The sequence below is a fragment of the Equus caballus genome, chromosome 5, assembly GCF_041296265.1.
Source record: "Equus caballus isolate H_3958 breed thoroughbred chromosome 5, TB-T2T, whole genome shotgun sequence".
In the NCBI taxonomy this organism is placed as follows: Eukaryota; Metazoa; Chordata; class Mammalia; order Perissodactyla; family Equidae; genus Equus; species Equus caballus.
In genome coordinates, this window is record NC_091688.1 from 25,109,949 (window position 1) to 25,122,034 (window position 12,086).

At 40.4% G+C, this 12,086-nt stretch overlaps 1 protein-coding gene across 18 annotated transcripts in view; it reads right to left on the reverse strand.

Moving 5' to 3' along the window:
• The window catches only part of HHAT (hedgehog acyltransferase), a 310,500-nt gene that overhangs the window by 222,223 nt on the left and 76,191 nt on the right, over positions 1 to 12,086 (reverse strand). For all 18 annotated transcript variants that reach the window (XR_011438569.1, XM_070266753.1, XM_070266748.1 and 15 more), the window contains one exon: positions 7,187 to 7,358. Coding sequence is in view for 17 of the 18 variants with exons in the window: in XM_070266753.1 (XP_070122854.1) it covers positions 7,187 to 7,358 (172 nt within the window). In the remaining variant the exon portion in view is untranslated. The remainder of the gene's footprint in view (positions 1 to 7,186; positions 7,359 to 12,086) is intronic.

Consider the following 12,086-nt stretch of genomic DNA (forward strand, 5'->3'; position numbering starts at 1 on the left):
TGGGTCCCTATAACCTAAAAGGTAGAGTAAATCCTCCTTAGCATGATCCAGAAGCTCTCCATAATAAAACCCCTTATTGTTTTCCTTGGCAGAACCTCTCACTATATCCTAGACTCTGCATCCAGCCCTATTTACAACTCACAGCTCCCTGAATGCAGTAAAGTAACCCATACCAAGAAGGACCTTTGTTCATGTTGCAGCCTCAACCTTGTCCCCAAGCCCCTCCAAGCCCTGTCCACCTATTTAAAGAATCAACTAAAGCATTAACTCCTCTATAAAACCTTTGTGACTCACTCCTCTTTCCAGAATTAGCAGGAAGGTGAGGAGTAACCTCATCCTCTTTTGTGCCCTCTGCCCACTGAATCTTTACAGACATCTGTCTTGGTACTATAAAACTATATATGAAAGAAAGCTAATGTTCTTCACGTATGACTTCTCTAGAATGAGCTTCTTGAGAACAAAGACTGTTTCTCATTCATCTTTACTTCCCTCGGTCCAAGTCCAATGCCTGGTACTCAATCAACAAATGAAGCAATGAATATGACATCACACAGTTCAAATGCTAAATACTCAAGTGCAAAAGGAATTCAAAGTAAAGGAACTTTCAAATTTGGAAAGGGTTAATATGAAAGGTTTCCTCTTTTAAGTCAGGATTTGAATCAGAATAGAGTAAGGATATAGTTTGACAAAGAAAAGGCTATTCCTAAAGTGACTGTATAATGACACTTTTGAGAATGAAAGAGGTTGCTCTTAATAATTATGCCAAGAGGAAAAAAACCTCAGCTAACTTATAGAGTAACAAAGACAAGAATTACATCCAACTTCTCCTTAGAAACCATGCAGCTCTCTTCTATATTAAGAAGAGAGTAGAGTGAAATATTTAAAGCATTCAGAGGAAAAACAACAACCACCACCTAGAATTCCATATCCTGCAAAATTATCCCTCAAAAATGAATGAGAAATAAAGACTTCCTCCAACAAACAAAAGTGGTGGAATTTGTTTCCAGTAGATTTGCCTTGCAAGAAATGCTAAAAAAAAAAAAAAGTTCTTCAGAGACAAGGAAATAATATAGGTCAGAAACCCACTCAGATCTACATAAAGAAAAGAAGAGCATCAGAGAAGGAATAAGTAAAGGTAAAATAAAACCTTTTCTTATTCTTACTTGGTCTAACAGATTACAGTTTGTTCAAAATAATAAAAGCAACACTGTTTACAACTCCAGTTTTATTTACAACTACAGCAAAATGAATGACACCAATAATACAAGTGATGGGAGAGAGGAATTAGCAATTAGCACTATTTTGTTATAAGGTATTTGCATTACCTGTGAAGCAGTATAGTGTTAACTGAAAGTGGACTTGGATTGTTGCAAATGTATATTGCAAACTCTAGGATAACTATTATAAAGTTAAAAAAAGATATATACATGAAATGCTAAGAGAAAATATAATGACATAAAATTCCCAATTAAAACCACAAAAGACAAAGAATGAAAGACAAAAATAGGAACAAAAACAAGAGCAATGAATAGAAAACAATAACAAGCATAACATATATTGCTCCAATTATATCAATAATTACTTTAAATGTCAACGATCTAAATACACCAATTAAAAGACAGAGATTGTCAGAGTGGATCAAAAACAAGACTCAACTATACATTGTCTAAAAGAAACCCACTTAAAATATGAAGACACATTTAGATTAAAAGTAAAGGGATAGAAAAAGATATACCATGCTAACATTAATCAAAAGGCTGGAGTAAACATATTAATTTCAGACACAGTAGACCTCCAAGAAAGGAAAATTGTCAGGGATAAAGAGGGGCATTACATAATGATAAAAGGAGGCACTTCTCTAAGAAGACAATAATCATTAACGTGTATGCGCCTAACAACAGAGGGTCAAAATACATGTGGCAAAACCTGATAGAACTGGAAGGAGAAACAGATGAATCCACTATTATAGCTGGAGACTTCAACACCCCTCTATCAGAAATGGGCAGATCTAGCAGACAGATAGTCATTTAGGACCTAGTCAAATTCAACAACACCATCAATCAACTGAATATAATCGACATCTATAGACTACTTCATCCAACAAGAGCAGAATACACATTCTTCTCAAGCTCACATGGAATATTCACCAAGATAGACCATATTCTGAGCCATAAAACACATCTAAACAAATTTAAAAGAATAGAAATCATACAATGTCTGCTCTCAAACCATAACGGAATAAATTAGAAATTAATAATAGATGGACAACTAGAAAAATCTCAAAATACTTGGAGATTAAACAACACACTTCTAAATAATACACAGTTCAAAGAAGAAATCAAGAAAATTAAAATATATTTTGAACTAAATAAAAATGAAAATACAGCTTATTAAAATTTATGGCATACAGCAAAAGCAGTGCTTAAAGAGAAATTTGTAACATTGAATGCATATATTAGAAAAGAAGAAAGAGCTAAAATCAATAATCTAAGCTTCCACCCTAGGAAACTAGAAAAAGCAGAACAAACTAAATCCAAAGTAAGCAGAGGAAAAGAAATAATAAAAATTAGAGCAGAAATCAACAAAATTAAAAACAGGAAATCAATACAAAAAACCAATGAAACCAAAAGCTGTTTCTTTGAAAAGACCAATAAAATAAATAAATCTCTAGCCAAGTTAACTAAGAAAAAAGAGAGAAGACATACATTACTACCACAGAATGAAAGAGGGGACATCACTACAGATCCCACCAACATGAAAAGGTTAATAAAGGAACACTACGAACAACTCTATGCCCACATATTTGATAACTTAGATGAAATGGAGCAATTCCTTGAAAGATACAACCTGCCAACTCACAAAAGAAAAAATAGACAATCTGAATAGATCCATATCTATTAAAGAAATCGAATCAATAATAAATAACCTTCCCAAACTGAAAAAATTTAAGGGAGAAATTATACCAATACTCTATAGTCTCTTTCAGAAGAGAGAAACAGAGCGATTACTTCCTAACTCATTCTATGAGGCCAGCATTACCCTAATACCAAAATCTGACATGGACATTGCAAGAAAACTACAGACCAACATCTCTCATAAACATAGATGCAAAAATTCTCAACAATATATTAGCAAATCAAATCCAACAAAGTATAAAAAGAATTGTACACCATGACAAGTGAGATTTATCCCAAGTATGTAAGGCTGGTTAAACATCTGAAAATCAATTAATGTAATCCATCATTTCAACGGGCTAAAGAAGAAAAATTGCATGATCATATCCACAGATGCAAAAAAAAATTTGACAAAATCCAATACTCATTCTTGATTTAAAAAAAAAACAAACTCCCAAACTATGAATACAAGGGAACTGCCTCAATCGGACAAAAAGCAGCTACAAACAACCTATAGCTAACATCATACTTAATGGTGAGAAACTAGAAGCTTTCCCATTAAGATCAGGAAAAAAGGCAAGGATGTTCCTTCTCATCATTCCTTTTCAGTACCATACTGGAAGTCCTAGATAATTCAATAAGAGAAGAAAATGAAACAAAATGTATACACTTTGGGAAGGAAGAAATGATTTTTATTTGCAGATGACATAATTGTCTGTATAGAAAATCCCAAAGAATCAACAAAAAAAGACCTGTTGGAACTAATAAGCAATTGTAGCAAGGTTGCAAAATACAAAGTTAATATACAAAAGTCAATCACTTTCCTATATATCAGCAATGAACAAGTGGAAGTTGAAATTAAAAACACAATACCATTTACTTTAGCACCTAAAAATAAATATTTATGTAAATATCTAACAAAATATGTACAAGGTATATAAGAGGAACAGCTCCAAAACTCTGATGAAAGAAATCAAGGAACTAAATAAATGGAGAGATATTCCATGCTCATGGATAGGAAGATTCAATATTGTCAAGACGTCACTTCTTCCCTGATTGATCTATAGATTCAATGCAACCCAAAGCAAAATCCTACCAAGTTATTTTGTGGATGTCAACAAACTGATTCTAAAGTTTATATGGAAAGACAAAAGATCCAGAAGAGCCAACACAATACTGAAGGAGAACAAAGTTGGAGGACTGACACTATTTGACTTCAAGACTTACTATAAGCTACAGTGACCAAGACAGTGGATATTGGCAAAAGAATATACCAAAAGTCAATGGAACAGAATAGAGAGCCCAGAAACAGACTCCCATAAATGTGGTCAACTGATCTTTGCCAAAGTAGCAAAGATAACACAATGGAGCAAATATAGTCTCTTGAACAAATGGTGCAGCAACAAGTGGATACCAACATGCAAAAAAAGGAATCCAGACACATGCTTGACACTCTTCATGAAAATTAACTCAAAATGATCATAGATCTAAATGTAAAATGCAAAACTACAAAACTCCTGGGAGATAATACAGGAGAAAACCTAGATGACCTTGGATGTGGCGATGACTTTTAGATACAAGACCAAAGGCACAATCCATAAAAGGAATAATTGATAAGCTGGACTTATTAAAATTGAAAATTTCTACTCTGTGAAAGACACTGTCAAGAGAATGAGGAGACAAGCCACAGACTGGGAGAAAATATTTCCAAAAGACACATCTGATAAAGGAGTATTATCCAAAACATACAAAGAACCATTAAAATTGAACAATAAGAAAATTAACAATCCAATTTAAAAATGAAGAAAAAACCTGAACAGACACCTCACCAAAGAAGATATATAGTTGGTAGATAAGCATATGAAAAGATGCTCCACATCATATGTCATCAGGGAACTGCAAATTAAAACAACAACCAGATACTACCATACACCCATCAGAATGGCCAAAATCCAGGACACTGAAAACACTAAATACTAGCAAGGATGGGGAGCAACAGGAACTCATTCACTGCTGGTAGGAATACAAAATGATACATTGGAAAACAGCCTGGCAGTTTCTTACAAAAATAAACATACTCTTAACCATACAATCCAGCAATTGCACTCCTTGGTATTTACTCAAACGAGTGAGAACTTATGTCCAGACAAAAAATAGCACATGACTGTTTGCAGCATTCTTATTCATAGTTGCAAAACTTAGAACCAACTAAGATGTCCTTCAATGGGTGAATGGATAAATAAAGTGTGGTACATCCAGACCATGGAATATTATTCAGTGCTAAAAAGAAACGAGCTATCAAGCCATTAAAAGACATGAAAAAACTTTAAATGCATGCTATGAAGTGAAAGAAGTCAATCTGAAAAAGCTGCACACTGCATGATTTCACCTATAAGACATTCTGCAAAAGGCAAAACTATGGAGACAGTAAAACGTTCAGTGGTTGCTAGGCGTTAGGGCAAGAAGATCAGGGAGGAAAGCCTGAATAGACAGAGCACAGAGGATTTTTAGGGCTGTGAAACTATTAAGTATATTATAATGTCAGATACATGTCATCACACATCTGTCAAAACCCACAGTCTGTACCACACTAAGTGTGCATCCTAAGGTAAACCACGGACTTTGGTGATAACGATGTGTCAAGTCATCGATTGTAACAAATGTATCCTTCTGGTGGGGATGTTGATAGCGGGGGAAGTCGTGCATGTGTGTGGGTCAGGGGATATATGGGAATTCTCTGTACCTTCTTCTCAATATTGCTGTAAACCTAAAACTGCTCTAAAAATGAAGTCAATGTAAAGAAAAAAAAGGGGAATCATAAACCCAAAAATCAGGTTATCTTTGTGCAGAGGCTGAGAGAAGGTGATGGGATTGGAGGTGCACACAGACGGCTCCTTGGATTCCAGTTAGTTCTCAATCCGAATGTAGATATGCAAATGGGTCACTGACGACTTTCTGAGTCACTGGATTTACCGCCCCTCGTGCTGACCTTAGAGCTTTTCTTTACTGTTTAATCCCCATTTTGAGTTGTGTTTTCCATTACTCATCGTTAAGATCACCCCAGTTGATACAGTCTCTTAACTTGGATGCAGTACAACTGGGATTCAATTTAGCACAAGCCATCATTTAATCCTATTGCATTTTGTCTAACTACATCGTTAAAACCTCAGAATATTAGTTACCCTAACTATAAAAAAGATCTGTTTGGAAAGAGACCGTCATTAAAACAGCCCGACATTTTTTCAATCCTAAAAGGAATCTTCCTTAAAAACATTCTGATGAAGGCTGTGTGATACCAAGGACAATCAAGATTTTTTAAATCTATTAGAAATCCACACAGATCAGGAGACAGGTTTGTACTCCTGCCCTCAGCAAGGAGCAGCTTAATCTGGCCGAGAGACCACACATTGCCCATTGGAGCTACAGGCTGGAGGTCACACCACGGGGCTGAATTCAGCTACCACAGGAGTTCTTGAAAGGAGCACCAACAAAGAAATGAGATTTACTTCACAAAGGGGCCTGTCCTCTGCTGCTTTGGCCAGATGAAAAAAGACAATGGTTTCTCCACAGACAAGTCCTAGACTGCAGGCTGTGCCCTGCTGAGGAAATGGCTTCGACCTCACCTACTTGCAGATATAAAGAAATGGGTAGACAAGAAGGGACCAACAGAGGGACATACACACACACATACCACTTATTCTACCTACCAGATTCTTAATGAGGTAAGCCCTTCACCTTCATGGTTTCAATGAATCCTCAAAATAACCCTGCAAAGTCTGCTCCTTTTACAGATGAAGATGCAGAGTTTTATCCAGCTGCCAAAGGTTGCCCACCAGTGGTTGGTGGCACTCAGATTCAAACCTACGTCCGTCTGACTTTAAAGCTCATCTTGATTTTCTGTTGTTTATATTGTATACAAGAACAACAAGGAAAACTGCAGAACTCAGTCTTGGAGCATTGCCGCTTAGCAGGGACTCAAAGGCTGCCCCTAGCATCTCTTGCCCTTTCCTGTCCAGGGCAGTGCTGGCCACCCCAGAAAGATGCAGACCCAGCTAAGCTTTGTAGGATTCCGTTATGAAATGGGATTGCCACCATCTTTGGTTCCCAGACTACAAAGCCCAGCCTTCACCTCTGTCAGCCACCTCACACATGCATCACCTTGGCCACAAGGGGAATGGGATTGAAAAAAAGAGGGTTTGCTCAAAGCAACTGCACCCTTCTGGCCCCAGTGCAGCCTCACTCTGAAGCTACGTCTTGAAGCTTGTTGTACTGACAGTCATTTCCACAATTACCTAAGGTCCAAGAGGAGACAGCGCCCAGGAGCGGGGTGCTGCTGTAGATGGCGTGCAGGTACATGAGGTGGACCATCAGCTCCGCCAACCACCAAGAGCAGAGGAGGCGGCCCAGCCCCAGCACGAGGACGGGAAGGTTGGCCTTCAGCGAGCAGTGCTCTTGCTGCTGCATCTAAAGTGGAAACAAAGAAGTCATTAGATTGTGCCTTAATGTCTTGAATCGTTCAAACAGTCCCCTAGACAATGTTTTTAATAAACTTCCAATCGATACCATGGCTGAATCTACTAAAAGCAGGTTGGTTTAGTTTGCCTTGGGAACACTCAATGTTCTTGGGTGAAAAAGTCATGTCCAAGCTTGAAAACTCTGTCCCAGAGTAAGAATAGGATGGAGTCAACAAGCTAGCTTAGTGCCAAGGACTGAGATGGGTTCTGCACCCCTCGGGACGCTGGGGTCACTTTGGGCTCAGATGTCACCCTGCCTGTCTTCATCCATCACCCACTCACATCTCAGGCTGGTATAAGTAGAGCCAAGTCAGGAAGGGGCACAGGACCAGTAAGAGAAAGGGAGAATGAGAGACAGAGCCTGAGAACAAGGGAAAAACTCTGTGTGAGTGTGTCAACTTACCTTAAATTGTTTCTGAAACAAGGCAGAGTAAACAGAAACAGGGACAGCATACAGGACAAGTCTCTTGCTTAGCAAGCGGCACAGTGTAATAGTTAAGAACACGGACTTTAGAGTCAGACAGAATTGGGATCAGATTCTAGCAGAAACCACACATCTGTGTGATCCGGAGCAAGTTCCTTAACCTCTCTGAGACTTGGTTTCCTCACACGTAAAGTGAAAAAGATTGTTGTGATAATATATATAATAAAGTATATGAAGTACCAGGTACAGCCCTGGCATATAAAAAGCACTGGATAACCGGTAGTCAATATCTGATAATTACATGCCTCCTATTGCACCCTCACATTCTTCCCGCGTGACATCCCAGGCTACCAGCTACAGGGCAGAATTAGGAGACGGTTCAGAGCCAAACACCAAAGGTGAGAGAGGGATGTTTGGATGATTCATAGATATAGACAAACTACTCAGAGTATACTCAATACGCGTGGACAAAACAGACCAAAAACATAAAAAGTTCCACCCACAGTAGGCTGGTTCTGTAGTCTCGCCTCGTTGCCTATTGTTCAGGGATGCACAACAGTTTAGAACCCATAGATTCGGAAATGCATGAGCATGCTATAAAATTTGAAGTGAATTCAATTTCAGCCTTACACCACTAGACGAACACAGAAAAACAAGAGGGAGTGGGTAAGTTTTCTGGGTCTTGCACAGACAAGATTTTATTAGGCTGCCTTGCAATGCAGAGGTGAAGCTAATGCGTAAATGATGAGGCTGAATCTGCAAACGTGAGCTGGCAGAGGAAATGGACTTGATTTAGCATTTGACAATTAGGGCTCATATATTACATAAACCAGAATGGCCCACTCTTAGGGGGAGAGTGATCCTGAGGAACTTATCTTCCACTTTCCTCTGTCATCAAGGCACAGCGGGTCCCACTGCAGCCAGGAGTAACAGGCACTGCCCTTAAAGGAGAAGGGAGATCTGTATGCCAGGGGATTTATTTTTACTCCATTTTCGACTGTGCATAGTACCACTTTCTCAAACTGTCCTCTTACAGCAAGAAGCCAGGCTAAGAAATTCTGGCTGTTTCAGCGGCATTACAATAATCTGCACAAATGGCTTTCCCCTTTTGCCATCTGCTTGATTAGCTATGGCAAGGAAAGCTCGCTGGTTTAATTTTTTTAATGTTAATAGATCAAACTAACAGGAACTTCCTTTTTCCTTTAGTTTTCTGCCATTCACCTCAGGAAGATAATTTGCCCAGCCACAGCAGCCTCCATTGTCATGAAGCAACAGTAACTGCTTTGAAGGACTCATCAAGCCAGTTTGGACAGAAGTGCTGGCTGGGAAGGGTTATCAGGAAGGAAGACTGGGAATATGAGCATTCACAGACTTGTATGGATCACAGCTGACTGCCATCATAGCTGCACTAGATAACCCAATGCAGACCCCTTTCTGAGCACAAACTGAGCGCGGTTTTCATTTGAATCTTTACCTCAAGCACGCACGCTCTGCAAGACCCTACAGAGTCTTCAGCAGTGGAGCTACAAGCCAAAATCCTCAGTGCAGAGACACCTACCTGCCCGATCATTCATGTCTGTGTTGTTTAAATGAGAAGAAAAAGGAAATAACCCAAATGTCCACCAGTAGGGGATTAGTGAAACGCATGAGTGCACCTCAGTATTACGTAGCCATGAAAATTGTTTTTGATCAATGTCCATAAATAATGAAAGGCTGGAAAGATACACACCAAATTGGCGACAGTGAGTGTAATCTTTGGATGGTTGTTTTTAACAATTGGTTATTTTCTAATCAGGGGAAAAAGTAATGCAACTTTACAATATTGTGAAGACTTTGGTCCTCTCTGCAAGTGAGGCAAGGCCTTCTATTTCTTCACCCTTCTTCTAAACACATGCCTAGCTTCAGGATCTCCCCGGGAAGCCCAGCAACCTCTATGGCAAGTGTTCTTCTCTCCCTCTCATGCGAGCCCTGTTCTTTATTTCTCCTTACATTCCCACCACACTCATATGTTGATTTTCTTAGCTATGTACTGAGTTCCTCTTTGCTAATTCTCAACCCTTTTCCAGCTCTCTAAAGCAAATTCAGTTTGACCTAATGACAATCAGCAAATGAGGAAATGATTATGAACACAGTGTCCATCAGTCTCTGGAGGCTGGAAGAGTTCACACCAAAGCAATCAAGGAGTCTAAGACATGAAGAGGCACCAAAACCATTCCAGACCAATGGACAGGCCTTTCTTGGTGCCAGACTCTCAGAGGGAAGCAAGTCCCCTGACTGAATGTGTGAAATGGACTCCAAAGCAGCATTGACAGAAGACAATCTTCCCACAAGTGAATGCCTCCAGTTTCTACATAAGCAACTCTGCACGTGGTCTGTAGGCCCCTAAGTAGAAGCCTACCCCAAGCTCAAGTCCCCCGAAGACCAGACCTGCCCCTGAGGCCTCAGAGCATCACTCGGTGTGCAGCCCCATGCGAGGGAGCAGAGAAGCAGCTGGATGGGAGGGGAGCCCCTCCAGGCAATCAGGAAAATACATCTACCCAATCACCTATGAGCTCCAGGCAATCACATTTTAAGGTCAGTTCAGAGGCCCTCCCTTCCTTCCCCAAACAATGTGCAGTCTAAAACAACACAAATATCTGTGATTAAGAAGAAACAGGGGGTGCCATTTTGTGGCTGATTGGCTTCCCAGTAATGACCCACCTACTCTCCTCGGGGCAAAACTTCCCTACCAGGTTGAGTAAGGCATAATTATGCGCCACCCCTGGACCAGAAGGGCTGCACTTTTCTCTGCAATGCTCCCTTTTTGATGCTGGCTGCCTCCTTATTCAGAGTAACAGAAATGTCTATTCCTTAACAGTACAAGTAAACACAGCATAAGGAAACCAATCCAATTTTTCATTCTATTTGCTTTTACTTTAAAAAACGGTTATTCATCTTTCTTTAGAGTTGAGTCATTATTACAGTCCATTTATACCTTCAATTTGGTTGACTCTCTTTTATTTAAAAAATTCAGCATTTGTCCCTTGTCGATCCAGCAGGAAGAAAAGACAAGCTGTACACTGCTCACCTAATGAGCAAGGATGCTCTCTCATCCACATGCAAAGCATTTCATTTGAGATCTTCCAAACCTAGGGGAGTGCCAACCTGAAGACCATTGGAAACCGCCATCAATGGGAATTTTTAGTTAAGGCTCCACTAAAAAATACGCATTAACTCATCTGCAAAGTGCATTTTAAAACATTATATTTTAAAACCTCATTTCATGCAAATTGCATAAAAAGGAATAGCGAAGGCTTTCAAAGATACTCTGATGATTAAAGATGACAGTTCTCAAAGATGAAAGTTTCTTTTCCTTCACACACTAATAATACCTATGTTTGAGAGCACCCAATAAAAGCCTTCCCCGGAGCCAACTGTTCAACTCTGCCATCTCTGCTCCAACCTCCGTGCGCAGGTCAAGGGCATCGTAGCCGGAGTCCTACTCCTTTGTGGTGGGGGAGCTTCGCTCCAGCCTGTGGTCACAGACCACACCCCTCCTGCCAAAGATCATTCCCTAATCAGACCCTCACTGCCCCCTCCCCAGGCATCCAGACCAAGGCCGGTGGTAGACAGTGGACTCTGCCAGAACAGCCACTGGGACCTGCAGTTGATGCTGCTGGCACAGGACTGGGACCTGGTCTGGCCAGCTTGAGCCTCCAGACCCGCATGTCCACCAGACCACACCGCATCTTCTCTCTACCTCCCGTGGGGTTCACCAAGTCAGTGCGACAAGGCTCAAGTCTTTATTCCTTCCACCCCAATCTGTATCCTATTAGCCTCTCTTTGCCTCCATATTACCATCTGTAAAGTGGTGGTAACCACAGTTTCTCTCTCCAAGGTTGTTGTGAGGATGAAATGAGTTAGAACACATAAAGCCTAGTTCAGAGTAAGTGCTCAGTCAGTATTATTTGTTACGATTAGTATAATTCCAGGTGCCTTCTAGAACCAGAGCCTAGCTCAAACCCTGAACGGTTGATCTGGGACACTGCCTGCCTGCCCAGCTCTTGCCAGCCCCAGCCACTCAGGGGCTGGGCCCACCCCTGGACCTGCAGCAACTGCTTGGGTCTCTCTTCCAAAGAGATGAAACCAGCACACCGGTCTCTTCTGAGGCCAAGGATGGCCACTGCCCAGAATCCCCTGCTCAGAATCCCCTGCTCCTCTGCCCACCTACCAGACTGGACACCCAGGGTCTCAGCTCTGGCCTAAACTTATATT